Source organism: Scyliorhinus canicula, chromosome 27 (genome assembly GCF_902713615.1).
Source record: "Scyliorhinus canicula chromosome 27, sScyCan1.1, whole genome shotgun sequence".
Lineage (NCBI taxonomy): Eukaryota > Metazoa > Chordata > Chondrichthyes > Carcharhiniformes > Scyliorhinidae > Scyliorhinus > Scyliorhinus canicula.
Window position 1 is genome coordinate 224918 of NC_052172.1, and position 20095 is coordinate 245012.

At 46.6% G+C, this 20095-nt stretch overlaps 3 protein-coding genes across 3 annotated transcripts; 1 reads left to right on the forward strand and 2 right to left on the reverse strand.

The window, feature by feature from the left end:
- Positions 1-9074: 9074 nt before the first annotated feature.
- LOC119957764 (histone H4) lies at positions 9075-9417 on the forward strand. Its single transcript, XM_038785855.1, has one exon. It carries the CDS (start codon positions 9091-9093, stop codon positions 9400-9402), a length of 312 nt encoding a protein of 103 aa, XP_038641783.1. The 5' UTR covers positions 9075-9090; the 3' UTR covers positions 9403-9417.
- Positions 9418-9881: 464 nt separating this feature from the next.
- LOC119957757 (histone H2AX-like) lies at positions 9882-10338 on the reverse strand. The gene has a single exon (XM_038785847.1). The coding sequence runs from the start codon at positions 10317-10319 to the stop codon at positions 9933-9935; it is 387 nt and encodes a 128-aa protein (XP_038641775.1). The 5' UTR covers positions 10320-10338; the 3' UTR covers positions 9882-9932.
- A 952-nt stretch (positions 10339-11290) lies between these two features.
- On the reverse strand, positions 11291-11845 carry LOC119957754 (late histone H2B.L4-like). Its single transcript, XM_038785844.1, has one exon. It carries the CDS (start codon positions 11791-11793, stop codon positions 11407-11409), a length of 387 nt encoding a protein of 128 aa, XP_038641772.1. The 5' UTR covers positions 11794-11845; the 3' UTR covers positions 11291-11406.
- Between the last annotated feature and the right edge of the window lie 8250 nt (positions 11846-20095).

Genomic DNA, 20095 nt, shown 5'->3' on the forward strand with positions numbered 1-20095 from the left:
TCAATAGCCCTCCACCTCATCCACTACTCCACCAATCTTGGTGTCATCAGCATATTTACTGACCCACCCTTCAGCCCCCTCCTCCAAGTCATTGATAAAAATCACAAATAGCAGAAGACCCAGCACTGATCCCTGTGGTACACCGCTGGTAACTGGTCTCCAGTCTGAAAATTTTCCATCCACACCACACTCTGTCTTCTATGTGACAGCCAGTTACTTATCCAATTGGCCAAATTTCCCTCTATCCCACACCTCTTTACTTTCTTCATGAGCTGACCATGGGGAAACTTATCAAACGCGTTACTGAAATCCATGTATACAACATCAACTGCTCTACCTTCATCGACACACTTAGTTACCTCCTCAAGGAATTCAATCACGTTTGAGCAGGTAGAGTAAAAATAAACAGAGCTTTACTTCCGTGTCCAACGGCTGCAGAATTACCACGGATCTCGGATTTCGAGTGCATGAGTCACGAAAACTGATTGTGTCAGTGCAACAAGTAATTAAGAAGGTGAGTAGAATTCTATCCTTATTCTGAGAGGATTTGAACATAAAAGTAAGGGTGTTATTCTTGAGTTGTAAAGTCAATTGGTGAAACCACATCACAGGATCAGAGAATTGTTACAGCGCAGAAAGAGGTCTTTTGGACAATCGTGTTTGCACCGTCTCTCCAAACAAGCATTGCGACTTCGTACCATTCCCCTGCCCTTTCCCCGAATTTCTACATTTTTTTTCTATTCAAGTAATCACCCGATGCTCTCTTGAAAGCTTCAGTTGAAAATGCTGCACCACACTTCCAGTCAGTGCATTGCAGACCCGAAGCACTCGTTATGCAGAAGAGTTTCTTTTTCAAACATCACATTTGCTTCCTTTGCACATCAATTGAAATCGGTGCCCTCTCGTTCTTGTTATTTTTCTCGGCGGAAGTGTGTCTCTCTGTTTACTCCGCCCAGCCCCCTCATGATTTCGAACATCTCCATCAAATCTCCTCTCAGTCTCATCCTCTCCAAGGAGAACATTCCCAACATCTCAAACCTAACATCATGAATGGAACCAATCCTGTAAACCCATTCCTCACGCTGCACAATCCGTCCACAGCCTTCCAATATTGTGACTCCCAGAGCTGTGCAAAATATTCCAGCTGATGTCTAACTGGTGGCTTGTACCAATTCAGCATAACCTCCTTGCTCTTGTTCTCTTTTCCACTCGTAGTAAAGACCAGAATAAGATTTGCTTTATTACCTGTTCTATCCACGTGTCCTGCTACCTTCAATTATCAATCCACAGAAACACTCAGTTCTCTCTGCTCCTTTATCCCATAAATATTTTACCGGCAGCACGGTAGCATAGTGGTTAGCACTATGGCTTCACAGCGCCGGGTCTCAGGTTCGATTCCGCTTGGATCACTATCTGCGTTCTCCCTGTGTGTGCGTGGGTTATCTCTGCGTGCTCCGGTTCCCTCCCACGCTCCAAAGATGTGCAGGTCAGGTGGATTGGCCATGCTAGGTTAGATGGAGTTGCTGTGATACGGGGATAGGATGGAGGTGTGGACTTCATTGGGGAGCTCTTTGTCGAGCCGGTGCAGATTCCATGGTCCGAATAGCCACCTTCTGCACTGTCAATTCTATGATTCTATACTTTACGACCAAAATGCATCATCTCACATGTCTCCAAAATGAAAATCATCCTTTGTCGCTTGAAGGTCTAGACTGCCCACGTCTCAGTTTACAAAATTTCCAAGTTTGTACCAACATCAAACTTTGAACCTGTTCCCTGGACACCATGATCTATCACATTGTTATATATCAGGGAAAGCAAATGTTCCAATAGGAACCCATGTGGAACACTACAAACCTTCTTCCTGTCCAAAAAGTCTCCACTGACCATTACATTTTGTTTCTGATTATTCAGCCACATTTATATCCATATTGCTGCTGTGCCTTTTATTCCAGGAGCGATAACATTTCGCTGATTCTGTGCGGTTTTTGTCTCCTTATTTAGGGAAAGATGTCAATTCCTTGGAGACGGTTCAGAGGAGGTTTCCTCCATTGGTGCCAGTAATGAGCGGGTTTTCTATTGAGGAAAGGTTAGACAAACTGCACTTGTTTCCAGTGGAGATGTGAAGAGTGACAGTTGATCTGATTGAAGTCCATCAAGTTTTGAATGGTCTTGACAAGGTGGACGAGGAGAGGATGTCTCTGCTTGTGGGTGAGAGCAGAAATACTGGGCAGTGAAAACAAGGATGTCGCCCATGTACGGAGATGTGGAAATTTCTCACTCTCAGAGAGTTGTGCGGCTTTGGAACTCTGCCTCAGGAAGCGGCCTAAGCGGGACATTGATTATTTTTAAGGCGGAGATTGAAAGATTCTTGTTCAGCAAATAAATCAAAGTTTTATCGGTGTTGCATACAAATTTTGCATTCAGCCAACTACCTGGATGTACAAGCGTTCGTTTGATTTACTTGATATATGGGGGTAAACTCACAGTCCTACACCATGGTCAAATGGTCTTTAAATGTCGTGTTTGTTTCTTCACGTGTTCTGCATTGATATATTCTCTGGGGCTCAGACCTGCTCCCGATTTCTGTCAATGACACCATACCGATGGTACTGATTTTAAAAAATAGGGCTTGCCTGGGATTTTAACCCAGGACCATGTGTTCAACTCCTCTCTCTCCTTATTTCTCACTTCGCTAGCACGTGGCACGGGTGACAACCCAGAGATAAAAACTCTGTTTTTTCTAGCTCTCAGCTTCCACCCTAGCTCCCTGAATTTCTGTCTCAAATCCCCATCTCTCTTCCTACCTATGTCGTTGGTACCTATGTGGACCACGACTTGGGGCTGCTCCCCCTCCCCCTTAAGGATCTCAAAAACACGATCAGAGACATCACGAACCCTGGCACCTGGGAAGCAACACACCAACCGTGAGTCTCTTTCATTCCCACAGGACCTCCTGTCTGTTCCTCTAACTATGGAGTCCCCAATGACAAGTGCTCTGTTCCTCTTCTCCCTTTCCTTCTGAGCAACAGGGACAGACTCTGTGCCAGTGACCTGTGCCCTATTGCTTATCCCCTGGTAAGTCGTCACCCGCAACATTATCCAAAACGGTATACTTGTTATAGAGGGGAACGACCACAGGGGATTCCTGCACTGCCTGCCCGTTCCATCTCCCTCCCCTGACGGTAACCCATCTACCTTCTTCTTTTACCTGAGGTGTGACTACCTCCCTATAACTCCTCTCAATAACCTCCTCCGCCTCCCGATTGTGGGAGAGTGTGGGAGTGAGATAGTGTGTGTGAGAGGGAGGGAGTGTGAGTGAGATTTTTGACCTCCCTCTCTCTATCATATGGACACACATTTTACAGCATACTGCTCAGTTAATGGTGTGTGTGAGTGTCAGTGTGTGTGAGAGAGATTGAGTGTAAGTTTTATCCTCACTGTCTCTCTGTGACATAGTACACATATTTTACTGCTTGTGGGTCAATTGCTGGTGTGAGAGAGTATGTGTGAGAGAATGTATGAATGTGTGAGAGGTGTGTGTGTCAGAGAAAGTGAGTGAGTGAGTGCATGTGTGTGAGGGAGAGTCTGTGAGTATGTGTGAGGGATGGTGAGTGTGTGTGGGAGCAATAGGGTGAACAATGGATGTGCCGCTGATGGGCAGCAGGGTGGAACAGCGCCAGAGACATAGGTTTGATTCCGACCTCAGGCGACAGTCTGTGCGGAGTTTGTACATTCTTCCCGTGTCTGTTAGGGTTTCCTCCGGGTGCTCCAGTTTCCTCCCACAGTCCAAAAAATGGTGGAATTGATATGCTCAACTATCCCTTGGTGGGGTTACAAGGAGAAGGTGGGAGATTGGTCTTGGGTAGCATGCTCATTCAAAAGGTCAATGCAGACTCGATGGGTTGAATGGCCTCCTTCTGCACTGTAGGGTTTCTATGAGAGAGTGTGTGAGAGAGAGTGTGTGTCTGTGTGTTTGCGCGTGCTTTACCCTCACTATTTCTCTGCGATATATAACAAATATTTTACTGCTTACTTCTCAGTGAAATGTGAGACAGTGTTTGAGAGACGGCGTGAGTATGTGTTTTACCCTCACTGTCTCTCTATGATGTATAACACATTTTACAGCTTACTGCTCAGTTACTGCTGTGTGACTGTATGAGTGAGAGAGTGTGAGTGAGAGAGTGAGTGCATGTTTTACCCTCACTGTATCTCTGTGGTATATCTACCATATTTAATTGATTACTGCTCAGTGACTGGTGTGTGTGTGTGAGAGAGGGAGAGTGTGTGTGTGTGAGAGAGTGTGAGTGAGTGAGTATTAACCTCACAGTCTCTCTCTGATGCATAATTAATATATTATTGATCAGTTATTGATTTGTGAGTATGTGTGGGAGAGACAGTGCTTGGGTGTCTGTGAGAGGGTGTACATGAGACAGAGTGTGAGTGAGTGTGTATAAACCTCACTGTTACTCTGTGCTATATAGGACATATATTTTACTGCTCAATGCTCAGTTGTTGCTGTGAGAGTGAGTGTGTTTCACCCTCAGACTTTGATATAAAATTCATATTTAGCGCTTACTACTAAGTTACTTGTGAGTGAGCATGTGCATGAGAAAATGTGAGTGTATGTTTTACCCTCACTGTCTCTCTGTGATAGATAATGTATATTGACTGCGTACTCTGAGAGAGAATGTGTGAGTCTGTTTTACCTTCACTGTCTGTATATGATATATGTCATATTTTACTGCCTCCTGTGCAGTTGTTGGTGTCTGAATGTGTGAGAGTGTGTTTTCCACTGTAGCGGTCTGTCTCTGTTTTGGGTCAAGTGTTATGAAAAAAATAATTTCATTCTGTAACTCTCTGTCTCTGTTCTGTAGCACTCCCAGATCCCTTTGTACTTTGGCATTATGAATTTTCTCACCGTTTAGAAAGTAGTCTATGCTTGGATTCTTTTTTCCAAAGTGCAAGACCTCACATTTTCTCACGTTGAATTGCATCAGCCATTTCCTGCACCACTCTCCCAAACTGTCTAGATCCTTCTGCAGCCTCCCCACTTCCTCAGCACTACCTGCCTGACCACCTAACTTCGTATCATCGGCAAACTTCGCTAGAATTCCCCCAGTCCCTTCATCCAGATCATTAATATATATGGTGAACAGCTGCGGCCCCAACACTGAACCCTGTGGGACACCGCTGGTCACCGGCTGCCATTCCGAAAAAGAACCTTTTATCCCAACTCTCTGCCTTCTGTCAGACAGCTAATCCTCAACCCATGCCAGTAGCTCACCTCGAACACCATGGGCCCTCACCTTACTCAGCAGCCTCCTGTGTGGCACCTTATCAAAGGCCTTTTGGAAATCCAGATAGACCACGTCCACTGGGTTTCCCTGGTCTAACCTACTTGTCACCTCCTCAAAGAATTCTAACAGGTTTGTCAGGCACGACCTCCCCTTACTAAATCCATGTTGACTTGTTCTAATCCGACCCTGCTCTTCCAAGAATTTAGAAATCTCATCCTTAACGATCGATTCTAGAATTTTACAAACAACCGAGGTTAGGCTAATTGGCCTATAATTTTCCATCTTTTGTCTTGATCCTTTCTTGAACAAGGGGGTTACAACAGCGATCTTCCAATCGTCCGGGACTTTCCCTGACTCCAGTGATATTCCAGTAATATTCACATTACTATTCTTCTCCAAATATTTACATTGGTCATGTTCCACCCTGTGAAGCTTCAATAATTTTAAACATTCAGTGTTAATCACACAGGCCGAGGGGGTTTACCTGGTTACCAGCCCCTCTTTAGTATTAATCATACAGACCGGGGAATTTACACAGTTACCAGCCCCTCTTTAGTGTTTATCACACAGACCGGAAGGTTTTACTCAGGTTACCAGCCGCTCTTTAATCTCTACCACACAGATCTGAGGGTTTTACAGTTAGCAGCCACTCTTTCATGTTAATCACACAGACCGGGTTTGTTTACACATTTACCAGCCCCTCTTTAGTGTTAATCATAGAAACCAGAAGGCACAGGAGCTGAATTAGGCCACACGGCCCATCGAGTCTGCTCCACCATTCAATCATGGCTAATATTTTCTCATTCCCATTCTCCAGCCTTCTACCCATTACCCCTGAGCCCCTTATTAATCAAGAACCTAGTTATCTTGGTCTTAAAGACACTCAGTGATTTGGCCTCCACAGATTCACCACCCTCTGGCTGAAGAGATTCCTCCTCCTCATCTATGTTTTAAATTGATAGTCTGAGATGGTGTCCTCTGGTTCTAGTTTTTCCTACAAGTGGAAACACCCTCTCCATGTCCTCTCTATCCAGGCCTCGCAGCATCCTGTAAGTTTCAAAAAGATCCCCCCTCGTCCTTCTAAACTCAAACGAGTATAGACCCAGAGTTCCCAAACGTTCTTCGTACAAGTTCTTCATTCCAGGCATCATTCTTGTGAACCACCTCGGGGCGGGGACAAAGTTACCAGCCCCTCTTTAGTGTGAAGCAGGGGCTGCTTTAGCACAGGTCTAAAGAACTGGCTTTTAAAACAGACCAAGGCAGGCCAGCAGCATGGTTCAATTCCCGTACCAGCCTTCCCGAACAGGCGCTGGAATGTGGTGACTGGAGCTATTCACAGTGACTTCATTTGAAGCCGACTTGTGACGTTAAGCGATTTTCATTTTCATTCATCACGCAGACCGGTGTGTTTAACATGGAACATACAGTGCGGAAGGAGGCCATTCGGCCCACAGAGTCTGCATCGACACGCTTAAGCCTTCACTTCAAACTTATCCCCTTAACCCAATTACCTCTCCCAAAACGTTTTAAGCACTAGGGGCAATTGAGCATGGCCAATCCACCTACGTCGCACGTCTTTGGACTTTGGGAGGAAACCAGAACACCCGGAGGAAACCCACGCAGACACGGGGAGAATCTGCAGACTCTGCACAGACAGTGACCCAACGGGGAATCGAAACTGAAACCCTGGCACTGTGCCTCAGGGTTTTACTCAATTACCAGCCCCTCTTTAGTGTTAATCACTCAGACCTGGGGTGGGGGTGGGGGGGGGGGGTTCACATAATTACCAGCCCCTCTTTTGTGTTAATCACACATGTGGAGATGCCGTCATTGGACTGGGGTGAGCACAGTAAGAAGTCTTATAACACCAGGTTAAAGTCCAACAGGTTTGTTTCAAACACAAGCTTTCGGAGCACTGCTCCTTCCTAAGGTGAATGGAGAGGTATGTTCCAGAAACATTTATACAGTACAGACAAAGTCAGAGATGCTGGACAATTCTTGGAATGCGAGCATTTGCAGGTAATCAAATCATTACAGATCCAGAAATAGGGGGTGATCCCAGGTTGAAGACGTGTGAATTGTCTCAAGCCAGGAAAGCTGGTAGGATTTTGCAATCCAGGCAGATGGTGGGGGGTGAATGTAATGCGACATGAATCCTCTAACAATCCTCAACACTCTCTGCCACTCCACCAACCTTGTTGTCGTCCATGAACTTTCTCTGTTCAGACCTTCTTTGGAAAGGCACATTCCACATGGAGGTGAGTAACCACATGGAGCAGTCAGTTTGAGGGCAGTGTGAGACGGTGTTGAGACTTTGGGTGCATGAAGGATATGACGGGGAGGGCCCTTCTCACCACCATCCAAGCTGGGTCTTGCTGCTTGTTTGAAAGTTCTGGTGATGAGATGATCTGCCAGATGCCTCTGACAGTCTGCTCAGGGGAACCATCTGACATGATCCACCATCTCCTTTACCCTAAGGGCCTCGAAGACATTACGTGCAGACTACTGCTTGATTGCCTTGTGGCCAAACCTGTTTTCCTGAACAAATGTTTCCTTGAGGGACAGGTGTTACGACACGGTCCTAGGACCAGAGCATCCAGCGGCAACGAAGCCAGATCCATCCTTCGTAACACCCGGGACAGATAGAACCTCAGTACGTAGTGACACTTGGTGTTTGTGTACTGGGGGCCCACGCACAGCTGGATGTAGCCACACACACAGGTGGACAGCAAAGTGAGGACGGCCTTGGGTATGTTTGTCCCTCACTTATCCAGAGATCTGTATATGCTGTCCCTTCTGTTTGTATATTTTGTATATGGGTCCCTGTGATCTACAAATTAACTTGATGATGGCTCAGGTGACTGCTGCGCGCAGGACTGGGGAATGGGCAAGACCTGCGCCACATCCAGCAACACCGAGATCTTTCCCATATAATTACTACAGTAATTATGCAGCACGGTAGCATGGTGGTTAGCATAAATGCTTCACAGCTCCAGGGTCCCAGGTTCGATTCCCGGCTGGGTCACTGTCTGTGTGGAGTCTGCAGGTCCTCCCCGTGTGTGCGTGGGTTTCCTCCGGGTGCTCCGGTTTCGTCCCACAGTCCAAAGATGTGCGGGTTAGGTGGATTGGCCATGCTAATTTGCCCGTAGTGTCCTAAAAAGTAAGGTTAAGGGGGGGTTGTTGGGTTACGGGTATAGGGTGGATACATGGGTTTGAGTAGGGTGATCATTGCTCGGCACAACATCGAGGGCCGAAGGGCCTGTTCTGTGCTGTACTGTTCTATGTTCTACAGTGCAGAAGGAGGCCATTCAGTCCATCGAGTCCACAGCGACTCTCTGAAAGAGCAACCCTACTCAGGCCCACTCCCTCGCAACTCCATCTATCATCCACACCCTTAGACACAAAGGGTTAATTTAGCACAGCCAATCCACCTAACCTGCGAATCTTTACTGTGTGAGGAAACCCACAGAGACACAGAATGTCAGGGTCAGAGTGAACCCGGGTCCCTGGCTCTGTGAGGCAGCAGTGCTGACCACTGTGCAGCCCATCATGTTGCAGATTGTCCCGTGTTCTTCAGCGCGCTCTTTTCACTCCTGTTTGGAATATAAAATGTGGGTTGGACCAGGCAGGAGGCGGAGCTGGATGATCAAAGACATTTCACTGCTCTGTCTGTCACTCAGTCTGCTCCCCGCCTCTCTCTCATTCTCAGTCAGGTCGGGGCGGGCTGTATAATAAAGGAAAGTGCAGCAGCTCGTCTCTCATTCAGCAGCGATTTGACTGAAGAAGCATCATGTCTGGTAGAGGGAAAGGTGGTAAAGGACTGGGCAAAGGCGGAGCAAAGCGGCACCGCAAAGTGCTTCGTGATAACATCCAGGGCATCACCAAACCAGCAATCCGCCGCCTGGCTCGCCGTGGCGGGGTCAAGCGCATCTCGGGTTTGATCTATGAGGAGACTCGCGGGGTGCTGAAGGTTTTCCTGGAGAATGTGATCAGGGACGCCGTCACCTACACTGAACACGCCAAGCGCAAGACGGTCACCGCCATGGATGTGGTTTACGCTCTCAAACGCCAGGGCCGCACTCTCTATGGATTCGGCGGCTGAGAAACTCCATTTGACATTTTTAACAAAACCCAAAGGCTCTTTTAAGAGCCGCCCAAACCATCACATTGAGAGCACTGACCTTAGAATGGCAGCAGAATAACGCATCGAGCTGGTCCAGCGAGTGAGGAAGGCAAAGTGTCGCGTTATAATAGGAAATGTTTCCTGTCTTTGATTTCGCTTTTCACGGGGATATGAACGTGCTGCAGAGTGAAACACAAAACCTTTCTCCGCAGTCAGCCCTGTAACCGCACAGAGTGAGCACTGACATTGTAATGAGAGCGGGAATGAATTCTGAAACCCCGCAAACCCATTGCACATAAAATGGACAGTTTCAGAAAGTCAGCCCGCTAGAAACTGCCGCCCTCTGGTAAATACCGACAACACAGGGGAAAGCTCTCATTCCAGCCTGAAGCCTCAGGGAAATTCTCACAAACACGGCACTAAGCGGATCCAGAACAGGTCACCCTTTTTCAGATAAATGAGTGGCTCTGAAAAGAGCCTTTGGGTTATTAGATTAAAGAATGGTCGCTTCACTTCTTGCCGGAGCTGGCACTGGTTTTCTTGGGCAGCAGCACGGCCTGGATATTAGGCAGCACCCCACCCTGAGCGATGGTCACTCCTCCCAGCAGCTTGTTGAGCTCCTCGTCGTTGCGGACGGCCAGCTGCAGGTGCCTGGGGATGATGCGGGTCTTCTTGTTGTCCCGGGCCGCGTTCCCGGCCAGCTCGAGGATTTCAGCGGTCAGATACTCGAGCACAGCAGCCAGATAGACCGGGGCTCCGGCACCCACACGCTGGGCATAGTTACCCTTTCTCAGGTGCCTGTGAACACGGCCCACCGGGAACTGCAGTCCAGCCCGGGAGGAGCGAGACTTGGCCTTGGCCCGAGCTTTACCGCTGGTCTTTCCTCTTCCAGACATTGTCACAATCTCACAAACACTTTCACACAGAATGAGGAAACTCGCCCACATTCACTTCTCTTATAGCTTCAGGAGGAATGGCGGTGCACACATTGCTGATTGGTTATCTGAACAACATTGTGGAGCCGGCTACAAAGTGACCAATCAGATATCTGTTTGAAGCACCAATCAGGAGAACCCACGGTGTTGAGGGCGGAAAGTTTGGGCGGCAAATGTTCAGATTCCAACCGAATATTTATTTCAAATCTTAAATGGGCGCGAAAAGATATAACAGATAAAATTGAATAAAAAATGTGACTGAATCATTTGAGTATAAGATTGTTAGATTCTCTCTCTTTCCCGCGTCTAGTTTCCCATTATCTGTCAGTTTCTGATTTTGTCTCTGTAACTGACAACAAACCCGAAATAAATTAAACCAAAATAATGCGGAGGCTGCAAATGTGAATTAAAGAGAAAATGCTGGATCAACTCAGCGTGTCTGGTATCATCTGTGGAGAGAAACGTTTAGGATCTGTAGAAGGGGAACTGACTCCACACGTTTAGTCTGGCTGTTGTTTAAAACGCTCTCAGCCGCCGACAGTGTCTAATTCACAGCCATCTGCAAACATAATAACATTTATTCATATTGTAGACTGCTGCCGCTTTCTTGGTGTTAAAAGTGGAGTGAGCAGTTTGGAGCTAGTGTCAGTATTGAAATGGAGTTTACCCACACCACCGGGGTGCTCTCGATCATTGAGTGTGAACATGAACATAAATGGAAAGAGAGTAATTTGGGAGACTTAACACAAATGCTACGGGAGGTATTGGAGTTCTGTTCTCTCTCCAAATCCAGCCACAGCAGCCGAGTACGAAGCGGCGACCGAGCATCACTAAATGATGGGATTTAATAAACAACGTACGAAGATCGACATGACGATAACTCGGCATTATACAGGATGTTGTTGTAGTGAAACACTATTTAATCGGATCTGGATATTCATAATAGAAATAAACGGATAATTTAATGTATGATGGTTTGGCTGCTTTACAGAAGTTGTGGGTGGCTCTTAAAAGAGCCGTTGGGTTTTGGACGAGTTTGAGAACTGTTTTACTTGGAGCTGGTGTACTTGGTCACCGCCTTTGTCCCTTCCGACACGGCGTGCTTGGCCAGTTCCCCGGGCAGCAGCAGGCGCACGGCGGTCTGGATCTCCCGGGAGCTGATGGTGCTGCGCTTGTTGTAATGGGCCAGGCGGGAAGCCTCACCCGCGATACGCTCGAAAATATCGCTGACGAACGAGTTCATGATGCTCATGGCCTTGGAGGAGATGCCGGTGTCGGGGTGAACCTGCTTCATCACTTTGTAGATGTAGATGGAGTAACTCTCCTTCCTCGACTTTCGCCGCTTCTTGCCGCCCTTTACTGCCGGTTTCTTAATGACTTTCTTGGCTCCCTTCTTGGCAGCTGGTTTCGATGTTGGTTTCTTCTCGTCAGCCATCTTCAGTTTCACCCAGAAATAAAGCAAACCCCTTCCGAGCGCTGATTAAATAGACAGACACGAGCTTTCGGAGCACGGCTCCTTCTTCAGGTGAATGGAAAGGCTTGTTCCAGAAATGTTTATATAGACACAGTCAGAGATGCCCCGGAATGCGAGCACCTGCAGGCAATCAAATCATCAAAGATGCAGAGAGAGAGGTAACTCCAGGTTAAAGAGGTGTGAATTGTCCCAAGCCAGTTCAGTCGGTAGGCCTCTGCAAGTCCAGGCTTGTTGGTGGGGGCCGAATGTAATGCGACATGAATCCCAGATCCCGGTTGAGTCCGCATTCATGCGTGCGGAACTTAGCTATAAGTTTTTGCTCAGCAATTTTGCGTTGTCGCGTCTCCTGAAGGCCTCCTTGTAGAATGCTGACCCGGAGATCAGAGGCTGAATGTCCTTGACTGCTGAAGTGTTCCCCAACTGGAAGGGAACAGTCCTGCCTGTTGATAGTCGCACGATGCCCGTTTATTCGTTGTCGCAGTGTCTGCATGGTCTCGCCAATGTACCACGCTTCGGCAGGGTTTTGTGGTGTTGTGGTTGCTGTTCTGAAGGCTGGGTAATTTGCTGCAAACAATGGTTTGTTTGAGGTTGCGCAGTTGTTTGAAGGCCAGTAGTGGGGGTGTGGGGATGACCTTGGCAAGATGTCCATCCTCGCTGATGATGTGTTGGAGGCTGCGAAGAAGATGTCGTAGTTTCTCCGCCCCAGGTAATCTCTGCAAGACATGCCAGATCATCGACATGGACACCACCATTACACGTGGAAACACCACCCACCAGGTACGCGGCGCATACTCGTGCGACTCGACCAATGTAGTCTACCTCATACGCTGCAGGAAAGGATGTCCCGAAGCGTGGTACATTGGCGAGACCATGCAGACACTGCGACAACGAATAAACGGGCATCGTGCGACTATCAACAGGCAGGACTGTTCCCTTCCAGTTGGGGAACACTTCAGCAGTCAAGGACATTCAGCCTCTGATCTCCGGGTCAGCATTCTACAAGGAGGCCTTCAGGAGACGCGACAACGCAAAATTGCTGAGCAAAAACTTATAGCTAAGTTCCGCACGCATGAATGCGGACTCAACCGGGATCTGGGATTCATGTCGCATTACATTCGGCCCCCACCAACAAGCCTGGACTTGCAGAGGCCTACCGACTGAACTGGCTTGGGACAATTCACACCTCTTTAACCTGGAGTTACCTCTCTCTCTGCATCTTTGATGATTTGATTGCCTGCAGGTGCTCGCATTCCGGGGCATCTCTGACTGTGTCTATATAAACATTTCTGGAACAAGCCTTTCCATTCACCTGAAGAAGGAGCCGTGCTCCGAAAGCTCGTGTTTGAAACAAACCTGTTGGACTTTAACCTGGTGTTGTAAGACTTCTTACTGTGCTCACCCCAGTCCAACGCCGGCATCTCCACATCATAAATAGACAGAGCCTCACATCTATGCTAATGAGGAATGGGGAAAGGAATGATTGTGATTGGACAATGTGAAAATGAGACCAGCCAGTTATGTTCTGTTTATTTTATTGGATATCTGAACAGACCAATCAGATTTAGGATTTTCCACCAATCAGTAACCTCCTTACGACAAACAGCAAATGCATTTCAGAAAGAATGTCTCCAGTTCAAGTTTGTCAGTTACTCACTCTGATACAGTGTGTAAGTGTGGGATTTACTCACTCTCTGATGCAGTGTGAGTGTGGGATTTACTCACTCTCTGTTGCAGTGTGTGAGTATGGAATTTACTGACACTCTGATACAGTGTGTGAGTGTCGGGGTGAACCGGCTTTCTAATCTGTGATTGGAGATATTAATCTAGTATTTCATTTCTACTAGCTTCATGTCAATTTTATTTTGCGTGCCATCATTTGGTGACTATCTTATTCTATTTTTGTCATATTCGTACCGTAGTAAATGCTGGCTGCACTTTTAATTTGTCAATTTATTATGTGTCAATTTGGGTTTACCTGTATTTCCAATGTAGAAGGAAACACCTTACACTTTATCTGTAATTTGTGGACAGTGAATGGGATCACTGCAAACCCATTACAGTCTCATATGGGATGGTTTTGCTCATTTAATATTGAGCTGTCAGTTTCCAGTTTGTGAATCAGTATTTTCTGCTGTACAGCTGTCTCATTGTCTATTTTCTCTCCACAGGTTAGTTCTGCCATGGATGGAAAGTCGTTTTTCTCCTGTACCTGTTAAATACGGGAAGTGAATGTGTATTAAGGGCAGCACGGTAGCATTGTGAGAGCTACAATCCCGGGTTTCAGGTTCGATTCCCGGCTTCGGTCACTGTCTGTGCGGAGTCTGCACATCCTCCCCGTGTGTGTGTGGGTTTCCTCTGTGTGCTACGGTTTCCTCCCACAGTCCAAAGATGTGCAGGTTAGGGGGATTGGCCATGCTAAATTGTCCTTAGTGTCCAAAATTGCCCTTAATGTTGGGTGGAGTTACTGGGTTATGGGGATAGGGTGGAGGTGTGGACCTTGGGTAGGGTGTTCTTTACAGGAGCCGGTGCGGACTCGATGGGCCGAATAGCCTCCTTCGGCACTGTAAATTCTAAGTCTCTGTCAGTTTCCTTTATGTAACAAGGCATTTTAATCTTCAGTTTTCTGTTCCCAATGTCAGAATGGTGGTTCTGCGCATGTGTCAGTTACTACAACACAATGGAGGTTTACTTGATGCCTGTTCTTTACTCTGCTAATTGAATGTGGAATTTACTCTGAATATTTCAGTCAGGGAATGTGGATGTTGTGATAACTCAGTATCTGCATCTGTTTTTGAATGTTTGTTTTATTTACCCTATCAGTTACTGGGATGCAACTGTGGGGTTTTTGTGTGTTTGCATGTTTATTGTTGGTGTGTTCTTTGTTGTGCCCTTGTTCTATCGATGTAGTTTCGGCAGACAGGCTACGAAGGTGAAAGAAGGCAGTCCACAGCCACTTTAAACACAGCTATTAGGAAGTTACTTTTTGATAATGCCCACATTCAAACAACATATATACTAAAACCAATAGTGGTCTGTATATGAAATTTGTTTATCCAGTATCGGCTCACCACTGGGCCACAGGGGCTGGTTTAGCTCACAAGGCTAAATCGCTGGCTTTTAAAGCAGACCAAGCAGGCCAGCAGCACGTTTCGATTCCCGTACCAGCCTCCCCGGGCAGGCGCCGGAATGTGGCGACTAGGGGCTTTTCACAGTAACTTCATTGAAGCCTACTCGTGACAATAAGCGATTTTCATTTTCACAATGTCAGTATCCAAGTCATTCAGCATCTATTATTCGCTGCAAATGAATTGTTCTGGTTTTTGTTTTCGATTCACCATTCTCTGATTCAGAATGTGGGTTTTGCACTAATCCATAATCCCCTACATTCCTGTCTGGATCTGTCATTTTCTGGAATCTCGATATGGATATGATTCTTTGTAAGACTGTCTCTGAAAGCAATGCAACCATGTGACTCATACTGCAAATTCTTGTTTCCTCAGGTGCACTGGAGTGAAATTTCTCACATAACTGTCAATATCAGTCCAAAGATGTGCAGGTTGGGTGGATTAGCCATGATAAATTGCCCTTGGTGTCCAAACTTCCATGATAAAACTAGGACAAAAGTTCGGCACAACATCTTGGGCCAAAGGGGCTGTTCTGTGCTGTATTTCTCTCTCTCTATCATATGTTTTTTTTTCTTTGTGAATATGTAATTGATTCTTTACCTGACAATCTGCGAGAGGAAAGGATTGACTGTTAATTGTAAAGCTGGTGCTTTAATGTTCATGTGATTAATTCTGTGTTTAAATTAAAGTTTGTTTTAATATATTGGTCAGTGTCATCACTCCTGGGGACAAATTTCCTTTCCTCACAGTTTTACAAATTGAAAAAAATGTTTGCAGTTTGTCGTCCGGTGTCCTAACAAAAGTTGGGGTGTGATCCGATACACTAACAACAGCTCATTGTGAGGATGCCACGGAAAGTGAGTGTGAGTTTGACATTTCATCAGCAGTCTTCATTCTTTGTCAAATATCTCTGTGCCGGATTTATCCTGTATGTATCAGTCTCCGGTACAGTATGTCATTACTGTTTCCCTTCTTGATCTGTCATAGATGGTACGGTGCAGGAAAGTAGGATTTTCACAGCAACATCCTCTCTGATACCTATATCTTTTAAGAAAGTTGATTGTCGTTCTTCTAACTATAATTGTATTAGGTCCAACTTCCCATAAGTGAGCCGAGACTGTATATGTCACTGTCTATTGTACTCTGTTTCCCAGAGTTTCTGATACATAGATTCTGGGTTTGTGCTGCAACCTTATGTTTCTGCAAAGGGTAGATATTAATCTCTATTTCTTTAAATAGATTAATGGAAGCATGTTTATACTCATAAAGCTGTCAGTATGTGGTATATCTGTCCCGCTATTAACTGAGAATGTCCACTGCTGCCATGTGAGTGTTGTTTTCACTCTGTATATTCCAGTGAATTGGAACATTGTGTTATATCGTGCATCTATCACAGTTTTCAGTGTGACTCTATGTGTTAAGATGTTCACCTCAGTCTCTCATAGCTCAGTATCTTATTCTGTTTTATCTACTCATTTGAGTTCCTGAAAACATTAAAGTAAACTATTCCATCTTTTTAAATTTCTGATTCATTAAGACATAGTTTTCTCTACTCCTATCCATTCTGATGTGACAAAATTGAATAATTGTGCACTTTTCTGTCACAAGTATATGAATATATTGTCTGCGTCTTTTGGTTTCTGAAAAGTAATTGTCACGTTTTAAATTTATTACAAGTGTGTTTTTGGTAAGCGAATGTGGATTATGATCTGCACCTCCTCTTTTCAGGTATATGATGTCACCTTCATGTTTATTCTGTATATTTGAGCTGTACATCGAGTTTATTCTGTACATTTGAGCTGTACATTGAGTTAATGTACAATTTTTAATTTACAAATTGAAAAAGATGTTTGCTTTTTCTTGTCCGGTATCGAAAAAAAAGTTGGGGTGTGGTCCGATACACAAACAACAGCTCATTGCGAGGTTGCCACTGATAGTGAGTGTGAATTTGACATTTCATCAGCAGTTTTCATTCTTTGCCAAAACTTCGGTGCCAGATTTATCCTGTATGTATCAGTCTCCGGTACTTTGAGAATCTATGTGAATATTCCCCATTTCACTGTCATCAAATATAGAGCAAAATCTCCTATAGAGCCAGTGTTGGGGGGGGGGGGGGGGGGTGTCTGTGTGTGGTCCTGGGGTGCAACTGGCCCTGCGCCCCAGGGGTCATCCAATCACCTTTGTAGCTGTGTGTTTGTCCCAATGAGATATTCAATTTGCAGTCATTGTCTGCAGCTTGTTCGTTATTACACTGTCACTCAGCCACTGAAACTCACACTTTCTGCAAACTAACATTTCACTGATTCACTTCATTATCACCCATTTCCAATTTCAAAGTGAATTCGATTTGTACAATCAACTGCTTTACTTACTGATCTAATTTTGCACACACTCCTGGTTTAGCATATTCCTAGTTTTCTCACTCTCCTGGTTTCCACAGCCCCTGGTTTATACATTTGCCTGGTTTAACACACACCCCTGCTCACACACTCTGGTTCTTCACACACACGGCTATTTGTTATCATATCCGGGAATTAAATACTGTGCTGTTTTACACACTACCCCTGGTTCACTCACTCCCCTGGTTCACTCACTCCCCTGTAATAGAATTACATAAACTGTGAGTCTGTACAGTCAGGAATGTGTGTACAACCAATGGATTGTGCAATGCCATGGGTGCAAGTGTGTTAACAAGGACAGTGTGAAAAAGTAAGTGATTGTGCAAGCTGGGTGTCTGTGAACCGGGATTGTGTAAAACCTATAAAGTGTGTAAGTCGGGCAGTGTGCAAACCCAGTGATTGTACAACACACCTGGTATTGCAGCCTCAAATTTTAGGTGTGTGTGAGTAAAACCAGACGTATAAGAATGTTTAAGAGAGGATTGTGAAAACCTGACAATTACACAATATGAGTGTGTGTTTTTGTTGAAATGTGTAAACTTGCAGAGTGTGTAAAAGCAGGGGAATGTGTAAAGCCAAGCATAACAGAGGAGTGGGTAAACATGGGGAGTGTGTTAACTATTGGAAATGTGTAAACCGGTGTCGTGTGTGGAACAGGGGAGTGTATTGAGCAGATGAGTGGGTTAACCAGGATAATGTGTAAACCATAGGACTGTGTAAAACAAGGAGAGTGTGCAAAACAAGGGGAATATGGAAACCTGTGAATGTGTGAAATGAGGGGAATTGGGAAAATGAGTTCTGAGTCTAAACAGAGGGGGCTGAGTTCAGAGGGGGTAGCTCACACGTGGAGGCTCTCCACTACAATCAAAAACACCTTCAAGTGCAACAATTGAAATATTTTGGAAAGTTCAGAACTTGGCATAAGGAGGCACTTACCAGAGTACAGGGGAAGAGAAAAAAAAGGTCTATTGGATGAGCAACTGAGGAATTGTAAGTGAAGACACAGTGCCAGCATAGTGGGCGGCTCCTCCACTGGTGCCGGCAGTTCGGGCTGATCAAAGGAGAACTCCGTCTTTTTGGAGGTGTGTTTTGCCCCTCTTCTTTTCTCCTCCCGTGGGTCTTTACTTCTCTCTGTCTCGTGGGGTCTCTCTCCCCTTGGTCCCTTTTGTCTCTCTCTCCCAACTGAAGCAGATACGTTTGTCACAGACTGCGGGCTGGGGCCGTGACCACAGGAGAGGCGGGAGGGGTCCAGGCAAAAGCAGCGCATTGGCAAACCAACAATTGGGGAGGGGAGGGGGAGAAAAGAACCTCACCCCTCCTCCACCCCCCACAACACAACTGACTGACGAAGAGGCGGGAGATGGTGTCCCTATACGTGCAGACAAGGGCAAAAGGCGGAGGACCTAGTATCGGGCATGATGTGGAAAGAACATAGAGAAACCACAGAGATTGGGTGGGAGGACAGCGGGACAGTAACTCCCGGGAGGAGGGTCAGCACACTAACGGGAGAGCTAACGCCGGGAACATGCAGCAGATAGAGGAAGCGGCTGTCTTCCAACTGGGGGGGGGGGGGGGGGGGCAGTGCCTGGCAGTGGGAGTGGGAACAAACAGCAGGTACGGAGAAGTATAGGGGAAAAAGAGCTCGGGGAAAGGGGACAGAGGGGGAGGGAAAGGGAAAGGAGATGGGAGAGGGGGGACGGGAAAGGGGAGGTGATATGAAAAGGGACCTCAAAACCTGGAATGTCAAGGGACTTATAGGCCCAGTGAAAAGATCCAGAGTCTTCACCCACCGAAGAAACATGAGAGCCAACATAGTCGTCCTCCAAGAGACACACCTGAGAGAGCAGGACCGGCTGTGGCTAAGGAAGGGCTGGGTGGGACAGACTTACCATTCCTGCCATGGGACGAGGGCCTGAGGGGTAGTGATTCTGTTAAAGAACAGGACTATGTTTAAGGTGACGATGACGGTAACGGACCCAGGGGGGATGGTACGTCATGGTTGGACGGCGCACCGATAGTACTGTCAACGTGAACACTCTCAACTGGAGAACGCAAAATTCATTAACAAGACAAAGGCAGAAATCCCCTACATAGCGACACACCGACTGATCATGGGTGGGGTGGGGGGGGGGGGGGGGGGGGGGGACTATAACTGTGTACAGGACACATGGACAGACAGCTCAAACCCCGGAACGGGGAAGACCTTGAACATGGCGAAGGAACCCGGTCGCTTTATGGGGCAGATGGGGGCGGTGGGAGGTTCACCCACCCAGGGCAGCAGGATTTCTCCTTGTTCTCACCAGTCCACAACATATACTTGAGGAGTCACTTCTTTCTGGTTGGAAAATCGGTGCTCCCAGAGCTGGTCAAGGCGGAGTCTCCGTAATCGTAATCTCAGAACATGCTCCACATTATATGGATGTGAGGTTGGAGATGGGCAGTACCCAATGCCCCACATAGAGATTGGGCGCTGCCCTACTGGCCAACATGGCTTTCAGCGAGAGGGTATCACAGGCCATAGCGGAGTATACGACAAACAACCAAAATGGGGAGGTCTCAGCCTCCATGTCTGGGAGGAGCTAAAGGCCATGATTGGAGGGGAAACTATTGCCTTTAAAGCACAAAGGGAGAGAGGAGAGAGTGGCTAGGCAGCAGTCGGCCCCAACAATAGAGCTCTTGGCAGAGAGGGAAAAGCAACAAATGGACTTTGACCTGCTCTCCACGAGTAAAGCAGTGCAC

What these genes read in the sequence shown, in the direction of transcription:
- LOC119957754 (XM_038785844.1), bottom strand. Translation starts at nt 11,793, where the DNA reads ATGGCTGACGAGAAGAAACCAACATCGAAACCAGCTGCCAAGAAGGGA.
- LOC119957757 (XM_038785847.1), bottom strand. Translation starts at nt 10,319, where the DNA reads ATGTCTGGAAGAGGAAAGACCAGCGGTAAAGCTCGGGCCAAGGCCAAG.
- LOC119957764 (XM_038785855.1), top strand. Translation starts at nt 9,091, where the DNA reads ATGTCTGGTAGAGGGAAAGGTGGTAAAGGACTGGGCAAAGGCGGAGCA.